Source organism: Helicoverpa armigera, chromosome 10, assembly GCF_030705265.1.
Source record: "Helicoverpa armigera isolate CAAS_96S chromosome 10, ASM3070526v1, whole genome shotgun sequence".
NCBI lineage: Eukaryota > Metazoa > Arthropoda > Insecta > Lepidoptera > Noctuidae > Helicoverpa > Helicoverpa armigera.
This window is the reverse complement of record NC_087129.1, coordinates 9,657,899-9,680,091: the sequence shown is the minus strand read 5'-3', so window position 1 is coordinate 9,680,091 and position 22,193 is coordinate 9,657,899. Positions and strand designations below refer to the sequence as shown.

General features: G+C 35.3%; 2 protein-coding genes across 2 annotated transcripts; one reads left to right on the top strand and one right to left on the bottom strand.

Moving 5' to 3' along the window:
* Positions 1–19,953: 19,953 nt before the first annotated feature.
* Positions 19,954–20,662, top strand: LOC110371013 (gallerimycin). The gene is made up of 2 exons (XM_021327069.3): positions 19,954–20,109; positions 20,346–20,662. Exons 1-2 carry the CDS (start codon positions 19,980–19,982, stop codon positions 20,495–20,497), a joined length of 282 nt encoding a protein of 93 aa, XP_021182744.3. The 5' UTR covers positions 19,954–19,979; the 3' UTR covers positions 20,498–20,662.
* A 226-nt stretch (positions 20,663–20,888) lies between these two features.
* LOC135117407 (uncharacterized 30.3 kDa protein-like) lies at positions 20,889–21,608 on the bottom strand. The gene has a single exon (XM_064036635.1). It carries the CDS (start codon positions 21,606–21,608, stop codon positions 20,889–20,891), a length of 720 nt encoding a protein of 239 aa, XP_063892705.1.
* Positions 21,609–22,193: the final 585 nt, after the last annotated feature.

The following is a 22,193-nucleotide window of genomic DNA, read 5'->3' as shown; positions in this document are numbered from 1 at the left end:
AAATGTAGGTACTTGTAAAACAAATCATTTTCCACATAGAAATAAAGCACTTATCTTTACTTTTATTTCGCTTTTGGCAGTAACGTTTATTTTTATGCGAGCTCAAAGCGTGTTTGTTCGTGTGGGCCCGAATTAAATTTTCCCTTACATCAATTTTCCATACGATTAATGTTATATAGAGTTAGCAAATAATAGACACGTGTTATGAATGTTGGTCAATATTTATTTTTACTTTTATTTGAACAGTCTTTAAATACTTCGGTATTTTCTAATTCTTTGTTGATTTTTGCTTTTACTATATGCATTATTTTGTACACTTACAAAAACATGATGACTGAAGAATTAGAAAGCCCTTAAAATATCTGCAAACATATGCACTGCTATCAAAAATAACGTGGTAATGCAAAAAAATCGCAATATCATTAAAATTTCGCTAAACCCGAGACATTACATTTACCTACCAGGTTCTGATGCTTAAGTCACGAACCTGTTTAGTAGAGAGATCGCTGAATGTGATAGGTTTTATGGATACAAGCTTAGAGCATGCAACCATTCGGAAAAGAAGAAAAGTCTGGCAAGAAATATTGCTAACTCACTGAAGCATTTTTGATCGTATCTAATCTATTCTAGTATAATAAAGGGGAAACATTGTTTTGTAACTACTGAAGCGATATGAACAAATATTTCACTGTTGGAAAGCAGCACTGTAGTTGCCAATTACACAGTAGTGGCCTTTGGACGTACGTGAAACCGCGAGAAAACGACAAGTGCCTTCTTACGAGTATGACCGTTGGCGGCTGCGACCGTGGTGGGATGGGCTGTCTTACGTTTTGGAAGAGAGGAAGGCACGGCTATGGCATATCCAGTTAGTGAAATGTTCTAAGAATACAAGCTACAAGTTAATAGTTTTATAGCAACTATAAAAGAGAATATTGTGAGCAAGGGAAAAAAAACTAGATTGTTTCTCGGTAAAACACGTTTACGTTGCATAATTGGATTTTAATGGCTTTTAGTTTGCTATTTGATGCATTTGGTGTGTGCTGTAATGATAAGACGAAGAAACATTGACGTATATTATGTTGTCAAAAATGTCTCGTTATAATATTTCAGCCTTTCAGTCGATAAATCGTAGATGATCAAATAAACACGAAATCCACTATCATGACCTATAAGCACTAAGCACGTTTCCAAATTCAGATCAATTTGAAAATTATTCATTTACACTAACGCGAAACTAAATCATTTTTCAACAAAAGTCAAAGCGTCAAAAATCCTTATGCTGAACGTAACATTTAGTTTTAGTTTCATCATGACTCTTGACTAACTCCGACTCAATCCATTATTGGTCAAACTAAGAGTACCCAGCACACTGCAGACTAAACAGTCGGCCGACAGTTGGCTAGCAATTTTGTTAAATAAAATCGACTCCTATCAAAATTGTTCTGATGGTCTGGTACCGGCTAAATATCTGATCATTGTACTGTGCGTACAATTCATCTTCATACTGATTTATTAGCCCAAACAAACTATTGGCCGGCCGACTAAAAGTTTGCAGTGTGGCACTCTAAAAGTTCACCTTACAAACTGGCAGACGTAGTACCTCCCCTAATTTGAAATTCTTATTGGCTTTCACATTTGCGAATTAGATCGAACTCAGAGATTAGTAATTCGGGGAATAAATGCTAACGTTTTCTCTGGTGAGACTTTTTTATTTGAAGATAAGCGGTTTTGTTCGAAATACGTGTATTCTATTGTAATTTTCAACCTTTTCGATAATACTTTTAAGCTATGTATTAGTTTCATTTTAAAACGATTTATAATTTGCAATTGCAATTTTACATCTACTAATCGCATTATCGAATAGCAATTAGGCAGCAAATATAAAGGCTGAGATAATTCTTCTAAAGCGCTAACAACTCAGAAAGATTGACGATCTTTCAAACGTCAATCTATTTGGCAGATAAGATACTCCAACTCAAAAACCGAGATCGCGAAATCAACTTAGCTCTTACCACCTCGTAGGTAGGTACGTACCATCTGAAAAATATTCATTGATATTCAGGTGAACTCATCTAATGAATATTGCGTTGTCATTCAAACCCCTTGCAATGTCTAGAATATTTTCTGGATTAATGAAGTGTCTGGAATAGGTCTTTTGGAGTAGGCGGCGCGACAAAGCGATTGATCACGTGCCCTGCCCTTCTGTCAAGAGTGCTTCGACGAACAATTAGAACACGCTCGGGATACCGATTCTTTAAAATTCATCATGAATTAAATTTTGCACGTTCAGAAATACCAATATAAGGCTCTCGTATTTCTAAATTTATTTTAAATTCGTATATTATTTCGAGGTCAGAATGTATTTAGGCGTAATGGAATGAGGTTGTGAGCAAGCCCTCTAAACTTTATGGTCCCTTGTCTATGATGTGGCGAAACCTATAACATTTTTCAATTAAGCAATTCTCAATGGTAAACCTGTAGTTAAAAAGCCTCGCATCGGTAAATTGATAGGTACAAAATTAAAAGCGTATTGTCCCAAGAGAGACCATATTTCCTCAGTGCCCGCAAGCAGTCATTAATTTCCCAAAAGATCGACTGGCTAATTATAAAGGTTTATTCCTAACTGGCCCGCGAGGGACTACATTCGGGCCGGCTGTTCTCTTACAATATTTTCTTTTTCGTTTAATTTACAAATGTAATAAATCGTTTGACTTTGGTCTACGTTTTTCGGTAGATGCGAGAAGGTTTTAAATAAATCCAAATTAACTTAGATATGTATACAAGTATGTTTTTAAAATTTTGAAATAGTTACTTAGGTATTTAGGTATAGTGCATAATATTATTACAATGTCATGAGAAAATATCTCGTTCAAAATCCATTTTTAGGGTTCCATACCCAAAGGGTAAAACTCCTCTGTCCGTCCCTCTGTCCGTCCGTCGGTCACCAGGCAGTATCTCATAAACCGTGATAGTTAGAGAGTTGAAATTTTCACAGATGATGTATTTCTGTTGCCGCTATAACAACAAATACTGAAAACTAGAATAAAATAAAGATTTTGGGGGGCTCCCATACGGAACCCTTCGTGCGCGAGTCCAACTCGCACTTGGCCGGTATTTACTCCAGATTCATTATACATATTCACGTAGCTCACCATACATAACTTATTCTCAGGAAAATATTCTTAGGCACAATATATGAATAGGTTTATGTATGTTCGAGTACAAATTACGACGTAGGTACGCCTTGCAGTAACAAATGATAGTCACCATTTATCACGATGACTGACAACCGATTACATATTTCGGTCTTTTGTCTGGAATTATACTGATTATTATAGAAACAAATACTTACATAAGAATAAATGTATTGCAAATGTTTATCTATAAAATGAAAAAAATAACTTAGGTACCTATATAATTTAGTTATTATCTTATTATTCACTAAACTAAATAATAAGAATCCTATTTTTCTTAATTAGGTAACTAGCTAGCGAGACTTTATCTTATTATGATGAAAATATTGTGAACACAATTTTAATTAAGTTAGATAAGTAGGTCTACATAGTTCTTTATTCAGTTAATATCGTTTAACTTTTGTATCGTCGACTACATGATATTAAAGAAGCGCTCTTATAACCAAACAGGGAACTCAAGCCTTCTATTAAGTCTAACACATACTATGCTCAAAACCGCATCAAAATCGATTCATCCAAACATGAGACAATCAAGCAGAAACAAAAATACGTACGTACATACAGAGAAACTCCTTTGTCGGTTTAAAATGAGTAATCGATCGGACCATACCTTGTAAAAGGAAAAAAATCATTACAATGTCAATGACACCCACACACATACACATACATACATATATTACGACCAGTGTTTGCCTGTCTGTGTTTGCGGTACTCCCCCTTTACCCGAGTCACTTGATCAGACACTATTTGTTAACGGTGTATACCAATGATTCAGTCGTATGAAAATAACTTTTATGAATGGTTTTGGTAAATATTAAAGGAGTGTCTATAAAAGTGAAAGTTAATTGGGTATCAATTTTAAGTAATTAAGTATCAAAATTGTAAATGACTTTCAAAGTTAATCAAAATTATAAATGACTTTCAAATTATTATTTTTTTTTGTTATTTTAATTCTCTTAATTATGGGCTCAGAAAGTCATGAGTAAATCAATAAGTTTTTTTACAAAAAGGTCAAAAATAATTATTATAAAAGCAGTAAGTATTGTTTTTGACACATATTTTATCATTGAAATTAAATAAATATGATGTATTAAATGAAGGTCAAAAGGGACTTCTACCGAAATCTACCAAATAACTTCGCGACTGTGAAGTTGACAATTTGACCCTTCACACATGCACAGAAGTGCTTTGTTCGTTGTTAATATTTTTTGATTTCGCTATACCTATATAGTGAAATAGTGAAATCGTGAACTGGTGGTCAACTATAGACGTGCAAAATTTCTCAATAAGATCTGTGCGAGCACATACACAAGGACAAGTCAAATGGCTAAATTCAGAGTTATTTCGTCAAAAGGTTAACAAGTTATTATTACAAAGTTATTTGGGCTGATCTTTACGAGCCACCAACTCAAAAAAACTACACAAAATACTGACTATCTAGCGTGACTTCCAATGTTTTACCTACAGTACCCAAGTCCCACACACTACGAAGTCACACGGAGCTATCTTCGGATCTATTTGAAGACATTCGCGCTTATTGTTTCCTTGACAAAAGGCCGGTGGTGTCAGTGGCAATTGATCACGTAGCTACCCATCCCTACGTCCGTTCCGATAATTTTGTGCTCCTTGTACATTTGCTGCGTGAAGTTAGCGATTTTTTTGAAAGAGTATTTTTCTTGTCGCTTTATTATGAGAAATCAAGTCTTAACGTGGGGTATCATATGGCCCGGTTAATGGATCAGATAGGCAGTCGCTCCATGTAAATCACTGGAAATCAGCTTCATCTAAGCATATTGGCTTAGGCTGGAAGCCGACCTCATCATAGTTGGGAAAAGACTAGTCAGATTGTTGTATGAGAGCTTCTCGTTATCATGGGCTATCATTTTCTACGACACTTCTACTTTCTGTTGGTCATAGTAAGGCTTTAGGGCTTATCACAAATCTACAACCACTAAAAACTTCGACCCTCAAAAACAAAAGAAGATCACACAAACTGCACAGAAACAGAATAACAAAGAGATTTTCCCCAATAAAGGGCCACAAAAGGCCTAACGTGTAACGTTACGCTGCATTTTATTACAGCAGTGTGTACGGTCCGTTCGTCCGGGCCGTAACCGAGCGTCAATTATCCGGAGTCGTTGTGACGGCTCGGATACGGATTGAATTAACGCCGAGAAAAAACGCTCCACCGCGTTATATTAAACCCAGCCAGTTGAGATCAACCTAACCGATATTAAATGGAAGCTCTGGCTGTTTAATTAAAGATGTGGTTGAATTTTTGCTTGCTAAGGAGGGCTTTAGTTGGTGTTAGGTTTAGTTTGTACGATTGCTTTGTCATTCTTTTGGGCTCAGAAGAGTATATTGGAGTAAACTACATGTAGGTACAATTGTGATCCTTACGAGCAGTGTTAAAATGTTAGACCAGCAGGTATGCACATTTCATAGAAAATAACATGGTACCCTTCAGCGCATTTCTAACCAATGTAGTACCAACTAAAAAACCCAGCATAAATCTATTAAATTTAAATGTGGAGGTTCTCAATTCGTTTTAATTTAAAAAGATTAAGTACATATTTCAAATCTAAGTTTAGTAACGTTATTTTTTTGTATAAACTCAAGTTACCTATAAACAGCAAACAAGAACGCAGCGACACCAGAAGACCCTGAACATTAAAGCCTTATGCATCCATGCAAATATACAGGCAAATATAAGAAGCTAACAAGATTTAGAAGAACGAAGGTTTTAGCCGCAACGAACCGAGAAATTGTATGTTTTCCGACCGCAAGTTCACACGGCGTCACACGAACTTTCATTTCCTCGAGGCAAAGCAAACATTTGAGTATTAACATCGTAACAACCTCCTCCCTTATAAACGGGAGCACTTTCGTATACAGTCTAACTTCAAACGACTGTTCTTTAACTAACTATGGCACTTTTTCCATTCCCGTTTTTGCAATATTAAGATAGTTTTTGGGTTTATTAAAATTGTTAATTTGGTGTTTCTGCCTTGGCTTTTTGGTGTTATTGAAAATTTCTGGGAGCTAGTCAAAATGTACCTACATAATCCACAGCAGCACCAAGTGAATGAATATAAACTTTTTTGGTTGAACGCCTTCTTTCTATACAGTTTGAGGCAGCTCGATTATAAGCAATTTTGTTACCCTATTACATTCGACCTAAGGGTCATTTTTGTTCAACCCAAGCGTGTTTTAAGGCGTGAATTTGGAATCTTCAGAATATTATACAAGCTCAAACATGCGTTCTGAAATGAATAAACAGCGTTCGGTGCCAAACAGTAGGAACCACCTCTAGCATAAGCGTGGTAAGTTACACTCCCTAGCACTGCCAACTTGTGTACCAACATTGCAAATATTCCCATCGCCTTTTCCTGAATGCAAATTGTCTTAAGCAAAGAGTTCTTATAACACATTCTTCCTCCCCAGCACAAACTTTTCAAACCAGATTTCTTGAACTTCCATTATTAACCGAAGCAAATACTTCTGAAGCGAACCCAGATCCAATCGGATCGAATGTCTAGGAATCATTTAATGGGCGAGTAGAAAAGTCTTTATATTCGACTTTATATAGAATGAAGTGCAGTTCCATGTTCCCGATCTTTCGAAGCGAACCTCCAAGACACTGGATAATTGATTTTGTAACAGTTTCAATAGGTTTTATTAGTATTCGGTAGTTGAATGAGGAACGGCCTCTAATTTCATTTAACATTTCAATTCAAAGCCGCTTTCAAGTATTACGAATGAACGAACATTGTAAAGATATGGTCTTTCGCCTCCAGATAACTAAATTATTTTTGATACAAAATTCTTACTAAACTTAATGTTCTTATTCAAATATGTAAATGGAAACTTCAATAATATTGTCTGTTCATGTTAATAAATTCGTTTTGTTATTCTTTGTGCTGTATTTGCTACAATGCTATAAGTACTGCTTTGAGGCTGACGGATCTGTTTGTAGTCTAGGTATGTATATTTTTTTGTAAGTCTTTTTATCAGGTTTGTTTCTATCTGAATAAGTCTGACGGTCAATATCCTCAGTCAAACTGGTCTACGGTTTTTGTATAGGCACTGCATAATGTGCTTACTTTGTGTGTGTTCATTCTAATTTCTATAGGAGGTATGGGATTAAAAGAAATAATATACTAATTTGATATTGAAATATTTATTCTATACTTTAAATGGTACTTGGAAGCAATACGTCCGTCTAACAAGATCCCGTGACGCAGTGTGTGTAGAGTTAAATAAACAGTAGATTGTTCAGATAGAACAAAGAACAATGTTATCGAAAGTTAGGGGTATTAGTTTTTGCTTTATATAATCCAACACGCCCCCTCAAAAATTAATCCCTAACTTTTAGTCATTCGTTAGTTTACTATACAGTATCTAGTCTACAATTCAACATTACAAAGTGAATACCAACTTATAAATACGACGTAACATATTATACTTCCAAGTAAGGTCTGGGACAACTGTACAATAATGGTCCAACATTTGCTGCACAGGATCAGGGAAAACCCAGAAAAACCTGATCAGACCATTTCATAATGAAATTGTACTTAAATTAAAACTTATTCTATACCCAATCCTTTTCTCAGTCTTATAAAAGACACGACTGGTAAAGGTTTTGTCAACAAGTCTGCCAACTGGTTACCTGTGGAAATATAATTTAATTTTATTACATTTTTCTCAACTTGTTCTCTAGAGAAATGATATTTTATATCTATGTGTTTGGACCTTTTATGACTTGTTGGATTATTAGCTATGCTAATACATCCGTTATTATCTTCATATAAAATAATGGGCTTATTAATTTTAAGTTTATGCTTTCTGCCAGAGACTTAAGCCATAATGCTTCTTTAACAGCTTCATATAAAGCCATATATTCGATTCAGTAGACGAGACCGCTACTGATGTTTGTCTCTTTGTACACCATGTAATTGTATTTTGATCAAATAATTTAAACACATATCCAGTAGTGCTTTTCCTATCATTACAATCGTGGCCACCCCAATCTGAGTCGACATATCCACTTAGGATGTTATTGTAATTATTTCTTGTATATGTTAACTTCAAATCAATTGTGCCTTTGATATATCTTAAAACTCGCTTTAAGCATAACCACAATTCTTTATTGTTCTTATTTGTGTACCGACTTAAAATATTTACGCATGTACTTAAGTCCGGACGCGTACAAAGCATAATGTACATTAAACAACCGATCAGGTGACGGCATGGTGCGTCACACTTCTTATCAGCGTTAAGAGCTTCATAGTTTAATTTAAGCTCCATCGGTGTGTTTATAGGATTGCAATCACTCATATTAAATTTATTCAAAACGGTTTTAATGTAAGCACTTTGGTCTAAAGTAATTTTATCATGGTGTCTCTCTATTTTAATGCCCAAAAATAATTTGATATCGTGTAAGTCGGTCATTTCGAATTTAGTCATTAAATATGCTTTGAAATTATTCATTGTTTGCAAATCTGCACATGCTATAACTAAATCATCGACGTACAAGATTACGTAAATATTTTTAGAAATGTCTCCTTTACCTTTCATATATATACACCTATCTACTGGGGAGTTCTGAAAACCTATTTCTTTGAGACATTGTTCAAATGTTTCGTACCAACATCTAGCTGATTGTTTTAAGCCATAAAGAGCTTTGTTTAATTTGCATACGTAATTATCTTTACATTTTACACCTTCAGGAACTTTCATGTAGATTTCTTCCTTTAGTGTACCATTTAGAAATGCTGTTTTTACATCCATATGATGAATCAGTAAATTATATTGATTTGCGTAGCTAATTAAGAATCTAAAGCTTGCTATTCTAGCAACTGGTGCAAATGTTTCATTATAATCACTAAGATATTCTTGACTGAAACCTCTAGCGACAAGACGTGCCTTATATCTTGAAGGTTGACCTGAAACGTCATTTTTAATAGTGAATATCCATTTACAGTCTACAATATTTTTATTTAATGGTTTTGGTACTAATGTCCATGTATTATTTTTCTTAAGAGAATTGAGTTCTTCTCTGACTGCTTTTTCCCACTGATTCCTATCGTTCAGAGATTTAATTTCATTTAATGATTTTGGTATATTACTTGTGATGGATAACGCACTATAAACATCATAGTCATTTTCATTATATGATTTACGCGAACATGTTTTCAGTCTTTCACTTCTTCGTAAATTTAAAAATTCATCAGGTTTATCCTGATTTTTGTGTTTCAAACTACTCTCAGATTCATTTTCAGGTTCATTCGGTATTTCATGACTACCGATTTTTCGAATTTTACTTGTACTGCATTCATCAGATTGAGAGCTATCTGATTTAGGGCCAGAACTATGAGACTTATAAGACACTGATTTTGTTACGGAGTCATTATCAGTTTCGTCTTGGGAATATGTATTATTACTCCGTTCAGGTCGTAATGAAGGCCTAGATTCGATAAAATTAGTCTCATCAATTACAACGTCCCTTACAGTTTCATATTTTTCGAATTCTGTATTCCAAACTTTATAACCATTGGGTTCATAACCTACCAGTATTCCTTTCCACGACCTATTGTCAAATTTGTTTTACTGGTTTTATTATGAACATATACAGTTGAACCGAAAACTCTGAGATTTTTAACGCTTGGTTTCCTATCATGCCACATCTCGTATGGTGTCTTTGATTGACTTAAAGCTTTCGTAGGCGTAATATTTATTAAATAAACTGCAGTTAAAACTGCATTTCCCCAAAACGTTTTGATGCTTTAGTGCCATTTAACATAGCACGAGCTTTTTCTGTTATTGTGCGAACCATACGTTCTGCAACACCATTTAATTGTGGGGTCCTAGGAACTGTTAAATGATAGCTTATGCCTCTTTCTCTACAGTAGTTTTTCATTTCGGTGGATAAGTATTCACCACCGTTATCACTATAAAGATTTACTACTTTGAAATTGAATTTAGCCTCACTTTTAGCGACATAGTCTTTAAAAGCTGTAAACACTTCTGATTTGTAAGTTAACATATACACCACACAATAATGTGTGTATTCATCAACAAATAAAACAAAATAATTTCTGTTATCTATTGTTGGAGGTGTTATAGGACCACAAACATCTGAATGCACAATAAACAGAGGGCGTTTAATGTAACTTTTGTCTTTAACTTTATTAAAAGGCAGGCGAGTCTGCTTCCCATTTATGCATGCTTCACACAACTTATCATTTGGAGTTACGGTATTTATTTCATCTAAGTCATCAATCATATTATGACATTTTAACTGCAGGAATTTAGTTTTACTTATATGTCCTAGGCGTTGATGCCATAATTCATATTTATTTTCATTAACATAACATGCTTGGGAAGCGGATTCCCCTTTATTACTGGTATTTTAAACTCTAGAACTATAAGATTATTCAATGTCTTACCTTTCATGATGATTTTACCTTCCTTTGTAATTTGTGTGCCTTTGTCATCAAATATTATGGTGAATCCTGCTTGCTGCATCTTTGATACCGATATTAAATTATATGGTACTTCGGCACAGAACAATACATTTGTAAGTATTCCTTGCACTCCTGTTTGACTGATAAGATTTATGTTTCCCCTTTTAGTTGCTGAAATAAATGTATTGTTTTTAGCTACTGAAATTTTTAAAGGAGGATTTAAACATTCAAACGATGTGAAGAGATCATCTCTATTTGTGATGTGATCAGACGCTCCTGAATCTAATAGGAATTTAATTGTCGAGTGGTCTTTTTCATAATGGTATGCGCTTGTCATGAACGCAAATCCTGAAAAGAAGAATTCGAGGTCGTTCCCTCTTGCAGGGCAATAGTTTGGACTTGTCTTGTCCTTTCTGGGGCATTGTTTTGTATATTTGTCTGTCTTTTGAAATAGAAACAATCCTGTTTCTTGTGTCCTTTGCGTCCACAGTAATGACATTTCACAAATTTTTGTTTGTTTGTTTTCTTGAATGTTGTATTCTTCAAATAGTTTTGTTTTGTGCGATTGTATCTGTTTTATTATATTTTTCTTCAACATGGAGTATCTTTAAACTGGTATCACGACTCTCGTTTTTAATTTTACTTCGTGATCTAATAGTCTAGTTTTACAAAACCGAGAGTGATATTTTCTTCAGATAGTGTCTCAATTGCAGTGATAACGCCATCATATGTATTCGGGAGAGTAAGTAATAAATGAGCTACTTTGTCCGTTTCCTCTAATTTAGCTCCAGCAGCTGATAATTCTGTCAGCAGATCGTCAAATGTTGAGAAGTGTTTGATCAAGGGTATATCGGCTTTTAATTTTAATCCCAATAATTGTTTTCTCAGCGCTAATTGAGTTGCTACACTTTTCCTTTCATAGATCGCGTCAAAATGTTTAAAACTGCTTGAGCAGTCCCATTTTCATTAATATAATTAAGATATGAGTCCGCCAAATATTCGACTATAATACTTTTGGCTGCCTTATTATTCTTTTCCCACTCAGCGGATCGCGTTCCAGGAATTTCTTCGTCAATAACACTGAGCAAGTTTAACTCTGAAAGCAGTGTACGAATTCTAAATTTCCATACACTGTACTTTTCTCCATTAAAAGGCTTAATGTTTCTTTTCACTTTTTCCATTGTCACAACTTTATTTTTATTTACAACTATGCACTTTACTGTCACTACGCACTACTGAATGTTCTCACTACTAAATGTCCTTTTTCGCACTGGGCCCATAACCTATAGGAGGTATGGGATTAAAAGAAATAATATACTAATTTGATATTGAAATATTTATTCTATACTTTAAATGGTACTTGGAAGCAATACGTCCGTCTAACAAGATCCCGTGACGCAGTGTGTGTAGAGTTAAATAAACAGTAGATTGTTCAGATAGAACAAAGAACAATGTTATCGAAAGTTAGGGGTATTAGTTTTTGCTTTATATAATCCAACAATTTCTTAATACAAAATCAAGACAATCATTGTTCCAAATTCAAAAACCTCCTCAAAAATCTTCATATCAGGCAGAATAGGCATTCGAAATTTAAATAAAGCTGACACTTGACAGACCCTTCTACAACAAGGAGGTTTAAGTCCAACACTATCACACATCAACGGGGCCACTCATTAGGTACAATTTACACTGCAAATGTGACAGTGAGGCCTATCGTATCGCGTGAATACGGCTCGAGTGGGGCCACGTTTCATTAATCAGGCCAAGGGCTGATCCCATCCCGGCTAATTGACGCGCTACTGATAGTCCAATAATGACTGCTTCGCCCCTACGTCGAATCCCGTCTAATCTACTCGCCAATACATAATTTATAAACCACTGGAATGAGTTTTAAATGAGAATCTACTTTTAGTGGATGTGGAAATAGCTGCTGAGTAGGAGTAGGTAGGCTAGGACTAATTACTTTATTTTTATCCTTCTGATTTTCTATTAGGTATAAATTTATAGACCCAAAGTCATATTTTTTTACTGATATTCGAAAATAGAGTATTAATCTCCAATCTATACTAATATTATAAAGCTGAAGAGTCTGTTTGTTTGTTTGAACGCGCTAATCTCAGGAACTACTGGTCCGATTTGAAAATTTCTTTCAGTGTTAGATAGCCCATTTATCGAGGAAGGCTATAGGCTCCCGGTACGGGATGTAATTCCCACGGGATGCGGGTGAAACCGCTGGCAGAAGCTAGTTCATTATACTTTTGTTACAAACATATTAAACAAAATTGAATTGGAATGATTAAGTACCTGTTAAGGTTTAAAATAACATCTTACTTTATTACAAAACCAGTTATTTTCAGAAATACAAACAACAATTAATATATTTTCATGAGCTCATTATTTAAACATAAAATATTTAATAAAAGAACGATCTTTTAATAAAAAAGGGTATTTTTCCTAAGCTGACGCCCACAAGATCGTTCAAAAATAAAATGTTAATTTAGCTAATCATTGTTTACCAATGAAACGAATTAAACGATGACAAGCCGTATTTTTTGTCACCGAACAATTAAGAAGATATTAAATTCAAAAATAGAACATACAAAAAAGTATTGTCGATAGCGATCACACCACCTCTTTGCACAAATAAAACTCATATAAAACCTGCATGGTATACAATTTTGAAAAAAGAACATTTCGTTCCAAAATTCGAAATTGACAATCTTACTTTAAACGCTTGTCGTAGAGCAGTTGACAGCCCTTGTTTAGTACAAGTTAATTCAAACTCCTTGGCTATAAAACAGCGATGTAAATACTGTAGATTGGTTTCTCATTTTTCGTAGTTCTTCACAGTAGCCATTCCGTTTTATTAGTATCAAGTACCTGCATTTTTTTCTGACAGCGGATATTACTGCAAATATGTTAAACATAATATCCTTCAACATAAACTACTTTCGAGACAGGCACAAAAGTGGCTGGTTTTCTAGCACTGTTCTAAAATGGGATAAGAGGTCTCTTAGCAATAATATTACCCAAGTCCATTCCCGAACTGATACCTAAGAAACTGGTACCTTTCAAACTAAAAACAATCCGAAAAAGTTCCAACACATTATCACGTTAAGTCATATCACCTACGATAAAAAAGTAAAATTACCAAAAATAACCTACCACTTCTAGCATCTAAAATGAATACAAAGACATCTTCATCCCAGCATTGTGATATTTGTCGCGTGGGTGTTCCCGGAATAGTGAATAGAACGCCTTGATTAATGTTACCGAACGAAAGGGAAATTCGGCCTAAATCAATTCACAACAATTTATAACTCCCTCGATTCCATTAAATTATAATTGTTGTTTTACATTGTTGAAATCGGAATAAGTTTGCCAAACGTCTTGTTTTTAATTGCTTATGAATAATTTATTTTATTTGTGTGTGTGGCCGTGAATTGTTTTAAATTGGTCTACAGTTAGGGTTGCCTCAACTTCCAGTTTATAACCGACTTTCCGAAAAGGAGGTTCTCAATTTCGATGTTTGTGTTTCATATGTTTGTTGTCAATCTCCGTTGTTTATCCACCGATTTGATAAAGTAGTTTTTTTTTTTTAGGTTTTACTCGACTGAAAATCTCTTCTCTTTCGACCAACTTAGACAATAGTTGACACCATGGCGCCTGTAACCCATAAAATAAATACCTAAAAACTTGTAGCTTTTAACATTTAAGTGATATCCATAAAACTTAACTATAAACTATGTAATAATAGCTTTTTAACCGCATTAAGCTTTACGATCAACTTCACTTCAGCCATAGTCATTGTGTTCATACAATTTCTACTAACACTTTAATAAAATATTAGGCTAAGCCCGTATTAAAAATTGATGTGGCGTTTCAACGGCAACGTGACTATAGAACCGTCTACGCAAAAATGTTAATAAAAATTTAAGTTTTTTGGTGGATACCGTGAAGCGTTTTAGTTATATTAAAAACTAGCTTCCATCAACGGTTTCACTCGTCCTATGGGAACTACTTAAAGCAAACGCATTACAGCTTTTCTCAAAAAATAGGCTTTCTAACTGTGGAAGAAGCTTTTAAATCGGCTCAGTAGCTCCTGAGATAAGAGCGTTCTATCAACCTGACACAAAAATACTATCTCACATAATCCGACCAAATGATATCAACCCCTGCATAAATCTCTAAGAAAACAACAGTGCGAACACACAAACACAGTTTCCGTATTATGCACACAAATAATTACCCCGATTTCCTTGTTCGTAATCAGTTAACACGGATAACGCCGTGTACACCGAACCCCCATAATATGCAGAAAGAGTGTTCGGATAAAAACAGCGCTGATAACAAATGCTATCGTCGAGAAATATTACGCCAATATTACAGGAACCATTACCTGAGCCGGGAAGCAGGAGAGCAGACAAAACGAATCGTGTGAAATGTTCCTCCACTGATCCTACAACTTAAAATAGACCTAGTGTCGAAAGTGATAAAGTTAAAAGTGCATTGCTAGATGTGGTGATTCGATGGTAGTTAACGCGTATCACGCATTCGGATTGCCGCCTTTGGCCAGGTGGAAGCGGCGTGATCGATTGCCTCTTTGTCGTCTAAGGCCGATATTACGGGAAACATTTCTTCTGTTGTCATCGCCCTTTGCCTTTCCTTTGCTATTGATGAATTGCAGCTAAGTACGAAATACAGACGCTTATTTTCTCTGAAAGCAAAATACACGTGAAGATGGTTCAATAAAGGGTATTTGGTACGAAATTGATATCACTTACGAATTCATGGTAGTATGTTTTCAAAAATGATCACAATTATTTTTCCGAAATATCTTCAAACTGTCCTCCGCTCATGCTATAAAATCATACATCCAATTTAATACATAACGAACTAATTCAAATATACTATTTCTAAACAATTATCCGCTTACTGTGACAAATTCGAACTAAAATACCATCAAATCACTCAGGTATCGATAACCAACTCGTTACGATTAACATGTTCGAGTATTATATCGAATCAGTTTTATCGTCATTTTACTTACATGCCCAGCGACCTGGCAGTAATGCGCATAACATTTCAATACTCTGCATTCGTCACATATTGAACGAGCTCAGTCAACTGAACGGTAAACCTCATTATATTGCAGTTAATTCGTTAAACAAACAAGGGTAAATAGCCATTCAATCTGAAAAAAGGTCAGATATATTTTTTCTTTATTGGGTGATCTCTCTTTCGGACTGAAATTGGGATCACATTAGCAGTAGCCACAATAGTGAACTATTACGATCACCATCATAAAGAAAGCATGCACCATTTTTGAACACATAAAACTACCATTTTACATTTTCCAATATTCTTCCCCATTTACTAAATGCCCCTTGAATATAGCTATGTTTACAAACAGACATGTCAAATACCCAAATAAGTATTGGAGTTGAATAAATGTTCCTTTTCGTACAGACATCGATGATCGCTTACAGAACTGGTTTGTAAAAGACATAAAAGACAACGGCCTCCACTAAATGGAACACCGCTTTTACCATAGCACACTTTCCACCCTCCTTGATGGGTAAAAGAATAACGTTTTCGCCAATCCACCGAATTAGCGGTGCGAGGATACCCTGAAAGCTGAACACATTACGCACAGACCGCTTTACTCATTTGTAGGAAGGAAACTGTGATGAGGTCGTCAGAACTGGTTCACAACTCCCCCCGTCTCCCCTGTCTTCACAAGGAGCGTGGCCGTTTCCTAAGCCCCAACTTTAATGGGCATCATTTAGTAAATCACTGGTGTTCCCTTTAATTACGCATTCCAATCTTTCTTTTAAACTTCGCTCGTATTTTTGACGTTCAACCTGTTAAGTGTGCCCGTCCAAAAAGTTTGGGATCACAACTTCTAAAAAGTAGCTTCCCTATTTTTAACAGCGACACTAATTGTTATTTACTGCCAAAGAAAAAGTACCAGTCAAACTTTGAAACAATAACATCAATTAAAAACAATTTCTGTTAAATGTTTAAGAGGTCTAAGTTCTTAGTTAATTTTAATGGGTTTTCGCAAACCACCTAACGCCTGACTCAACTAACTTGGACTCTCTGCTATCGAACCAAACTGTACTCTCCTATATAAATAAGTTGTGCCTCGGAGCACTGCCACTGAAACCGGCTGTTGACGAACTTAAATTGTGTTTCCGAACCGACTGGGTGTTTGCTTTCGAGATGAGACCCGAAATAGAAAAGATATTTCCAAAAATATTTGTTAAAATAAATTTTGTTTGCGGAGAATTATTCACGTTTGTCCAGGAAACGTTTTTAATTGGTTTCTTTGAAAATGTGTTGTTTGGGAACCAGTTCATGTTGAAATATACGTACAATTTCCGGAGGGACTGTTTCGGGCCTTTATTTGCCAACAGTTTGTCCCTCGCGTGAATCTTCCGGTCTGTACAAAAAAGAGTCCTTTTTCTAATCTGGACCCTAAAAATGAGCCAGCAAATGACCTTATAAAATCCGTCGGTGAACTGAACTGTTTTACTACATGTAGGTCAGGATTACGCTCGAAATAAACACGAGGAAAGTGGAATAACGTGATGTGAAATGAAGGACGTAAAAACTGAAAAGCGTCCAGCCATTGTTTCGGAGCTGACCGTGTTACACGTTGTTATTATTTAGGCGGGCTACGCCACATTAAACATCAGAAAGTTACCCGTTATAACCTTTAGGCGAGTGCTCCAAAAATAAAGAATGTCAACGCTTCGACCCGGGTCTCTTAAATATGTTAGGTGAAACGTAAAATGAAATTATTTGGATACTTCCACACCTCACATTCGGATTCTTTAGAAATTATCTGGGGGCTTTTGTTTGTTGGTTTACCCATTCTGTGTTTTGTAAATTAACTTGGTGAACGCAATAAATCCGGACGGTATTTTCGGTCGACTACCTTACTTAACATTTTTGCGAACATTATTCCATTAAACTTTTCACCTTATTTCGACCAATATTTTGGCAAAGTAGGCTTACATTGAAATTCCATTTCATTCCTACAAAACCACAATCATCAAACGGAAGGAAAGCAAAAAGATAGAATACAGAGCCACTTGCATACCATTTCGTTATACGCAGTAACCAGAGCAATATAAGGCGACATCTCGCCACTAAACTATTGCTCAGTGCCCACCAGTAAGGCAGTAACAAGCTGTTGATAAATTAAGTTGTCGACTTGACAACAGGGACGGACTCGAAATTGCTCCAAGAGTCCTTAAGACTGCGCTTTTTACGGCTTACTTTATGCCGCTCTGTCGTATTTCTTGTTAATTTGGGGTTTGAATAGTATGCTTGTAATAAAATAGTTAGAGAGAATGTTTCTTAGAGCCAAAGTTAGTGCCAACGAGAACTTTTATCCAACTTTCGCGCGACAGTGCGTCAAATTTTCGCGCTTCTGCTATTCAGGTAGTAGTACTTACATATGACAGTAAAACATGAACAACATGAACATCAGTTTTTTTGTCGGTTGTCATGATGTCGGTGAACATAATCAGTATAAAAAAATCTACATCTATTGCCAACCATTGTAAGTAAAGCTTTGTTATCTAACACTCAATTTCACAAACTCCGGTCCTGTATTCCATGTCCCCAGTTATCCGCGACGCGGATATTGTTTCTCCACTGGCAAGCACTTAGAAAAATTACAATTACTCCAATGAAATGAAGATTTGATATTGCCTCAGCCTTTATTGTTATTTACCCTTGGTCCTTTCATAAATGATATTGTATTTTGTTGCCGACTGTACTTGTGCGAAAATAGTGAATGAAATAGAATGTGATATGAAAATATCATAAAAGCGATATGTGATCGAGTGTTGTTATTTTTCATGAGGTATGTGTTATTAAAAGCTAAAAATAAGTCCCGTATTGCCATTTGCCTTTGCATAAGTAGTGATTTAAGATGACCACTCTAATAATTTGGTTTTTATTTGTAAACCCTCAATGCATGAATTCTACTGAAGTAAATAACCAAATTCGGAAAACAAAACAGCAGCGCCATACATTCGATATGAAATTGGCATTTTACTTTGTGAATTTAGAGTTGCTATTTAGCAATAATCCAGTCGATATTCACTGCTATCTATACTCTTTTACATGCAAAAACACACTGAGTATACAATGTGTGTTCACCCTGGATATTATTTACGTAACCTACAAAGCTTTACCTGACTCTTTTGATAAAAACTCTATGATGAACTTCATCATAATTTTATTAAAGGCAAATAAAAATGTATTTTTATACAAACAGAAAGTTACAGATTAATCTAGCTTTGTAGAATGGCATATTTTATAATTAAGTACGGTGGAGTTTATTCTGAGCTCGGGGCGTTTTGCCGTGTTTCCTTTCGTACTGTCTGATGCAGATACTCAATGTAAAAACAAAGAACTGAATAATGATAGCACAAGATAATGATAAAAAATGTTTAGATGCTTCATGACGGGCCCATGTTCAGTTACATCAAAGGGATTTTTGATGTTGCTTTTTGTCATTACGAAAATACGGACGTTTGTTGTACCGAAAATAAGGTAAGAGTCCTTTAATTACATGTCTTTTAATATGAGTATCTTCTTTGATTTAACATAACAAGTGCAATACGGGATCATATTCAAATAAATAAAATGTACTTGTAAACCACCAGAACATAAAACATAGTTACAAGATAAACCCTTAAAAATTAATACATTTAGTGAAAACTTAACACAAAATAACGTACTTCATCTTAAAGACTAGGTTACCGGCAAACACAAGACCCCATTCTTAGAAATCTCTTTCCCCACTGAAAACAATGTTATAAAACTAAATTAAACAGGAAAACAAATTCCGAAACAATGCCACCATCATATTTACCTATAACACTAGATAACAAGAACACATACAATGATAACCGACTCGCAATATCAAATAAACATGGCCCTGTTTAAAGATTCACCCCAACAAAGGATAATCAACTTAATCTCCTTCGAATATAGTGGCAAATTGAATGACGAATACGGAATGTATCACTTGCAATTCTATGCCGAAGCAATTGACTCAGGGTATTCCCTCCACATCCAATATTAATGTGCTAGCACATAGTGCGAAGTGACTGATTGCACGAGACTGTTTCTGCGGTATCCATTTCCGACTGAACATGATTGCAAATACGTTGCGGGAATGGTTTCGCGTCAATGTATGTGCTAGTGAAATGTATTTCGATTCGGTCGTATTTTGTATTGATTTTGTGGTATAGTTTCGGCGAAACTTATACGGGTTGAAGTTAGTATAAATAAGATGAGCTTGGAAAGTTTTGTACAGTATATTCACTGGGAGGTTTCAATCATGAAGGCTTGTCTAATTGTTGCTATATTCCTCGTTGTGGGTTACACAGTTGTAACTTCGGCTGCTGAAGTTGGTGAATCTGGTTGGTGTAGTTTATACAAAAAAGCCCTACATTTTTGCACTGTTCGCATTCTCCAAATTCTAAACGTAGAGTCCTAATACCTAATTCTAAAGTTAAAATGATATAATATACCCTAATAGTATTTTTAGTGCAGTTGACAATCGCTGTCAGTCAAACAACGGTATTTTCCCTTGAAAACTGTCAAATGCCAAATCTTTCGATACCCCTATACTAACGAACTTTACATTTCTTTACAGATACACCCCACACAATGGTAAAAAGAGAAACGATACAAGGGCCACCTCTTCCAGGGCGCTGTGTATTTTACGAGTGCATCGCAAGTTGCAGGCAAAGAGGATACAAGTCTGGCGGATACTGCACTTTGAATGGCTGCCAATGTCTTCGATAATATCAAGTACTATTCTGACAATGCTGCCAATTTTGTCTTTATAGGTATATAAATATTATAAAATTTTACAGCATGTGGAATAAATCTGTGATTATATGTCGCCAGTGCTCAACTGCAGTAAATTCAAAAATAAACTAATCATTCATCATCAAATAAAATAAAATCCTTGTTTATTTACTTCTGAGAGACATTAAGGGAAGCCTTTAATACTATTTCACTTACTTATCCGTCCAAACAGCAACACCATTAAAAAAGTCGCAATTAGCCTCGCTTAAAGAGTGAAACTGTTTATTCAGTCATTTGAAAATGACTTGTGGCTTACATGTCTTGAAGAACACATTGAAGTCCCACCTACTTGTCATTTATATTTATCAAGCCTTAAATTTTTTATTCAAAATTTTCCCACAATTTTCAATTTATATGGAGGCTCGAAGTAACCCGGGACTTGAATTGGAGGTATCACAAACCCATACCTATGGAGCTTATGTATAATTGGTCGGTCACTGAAAACGAAAGCCTGAAGTACTAGCTTAGAACAATAGCTAGGATTCGTAGATTCGAAATCAAAGTTTAATCTGTACAATGTATGGATGGTCTTCTCGGCAAGTCCAAGTGGGTTGTAGTAGTGAAGGTAAGCCCACTCCGCTGCACTATCAGCTACTGCCTTGTCAGGGCATCGGTACACCGTCGTCCAACCAGAGCCATAATCGTTGAACCAAGCGTCTTTAGAAATAATTCTGTTATTATCCGCTATGCCTAACATCCAAGTCAAGCCACCAGGCAACTCTATCGCGTGGTCATCAGTTGCCATTATTGCTACATGGCCAATGAACCCGTTATTAAATTTTGTTGTGACTAATATATCCCCCTTCTGGATATTTTTGATAAATAAATCTTTATTAACCGTACTTCGTGTACTAGTTTTCTTCTGTAACACTGACTCCTGAGTATCGAACAGTATTCCGTAGTTGTTCATTATAAGCCATTCCTGATAACTGATCGCTTGAGTGCCATTCAGTGATTTAAAGTCTCTGTACGTATGTTTGAACATCTCCCTCTCATGTTGTTCGAACGATTGAAGGGAGTATTTTTCTGGATTGATGATTCCCATACGGACCCCTTCAATGTAGTAAATCGCCGTCTCGTTGGAAATAATGTTATTTTGCCCTGGAAACGATAAATTAAAACACCAACTCACTTGTTTATTTAGATAAATCATTGAAACAAAAATGAAAAGTATTGAAAGTATTTTTGGCTTGACACATGTTGACACGCTATAGTGACTCCAGCAAACACTATTTTAATATTGTAGATAACGTGTGCCAGAAAATCCTTAAAAAATAATAAACAATTTTTACGAAGAAAAATTAGCTTACCATCATTCGAGAATGCAGCTGAAGCATGTGATCTCGAAACCAACAATATAACCATGAAACCATGGACAAATCTTTTGACGTGCTGATGTAACGAAATGTCCATTATATGATCAATATCCTTTCAGTATTAATTTATCATTGGTTACCGTTTTTATCTTCTTTAAGTATTTATGCGATATCTTACGAATTCCATTTGACTACACATCTAACTTCGTATTGAAAAAATGTGTAATAAGAACCACTTTACGGCATTATACGGCAATTTAATGTGCATTGCCGAAACAATGGCATTCTGGCAAGAGTAAACGAAAAACAATACG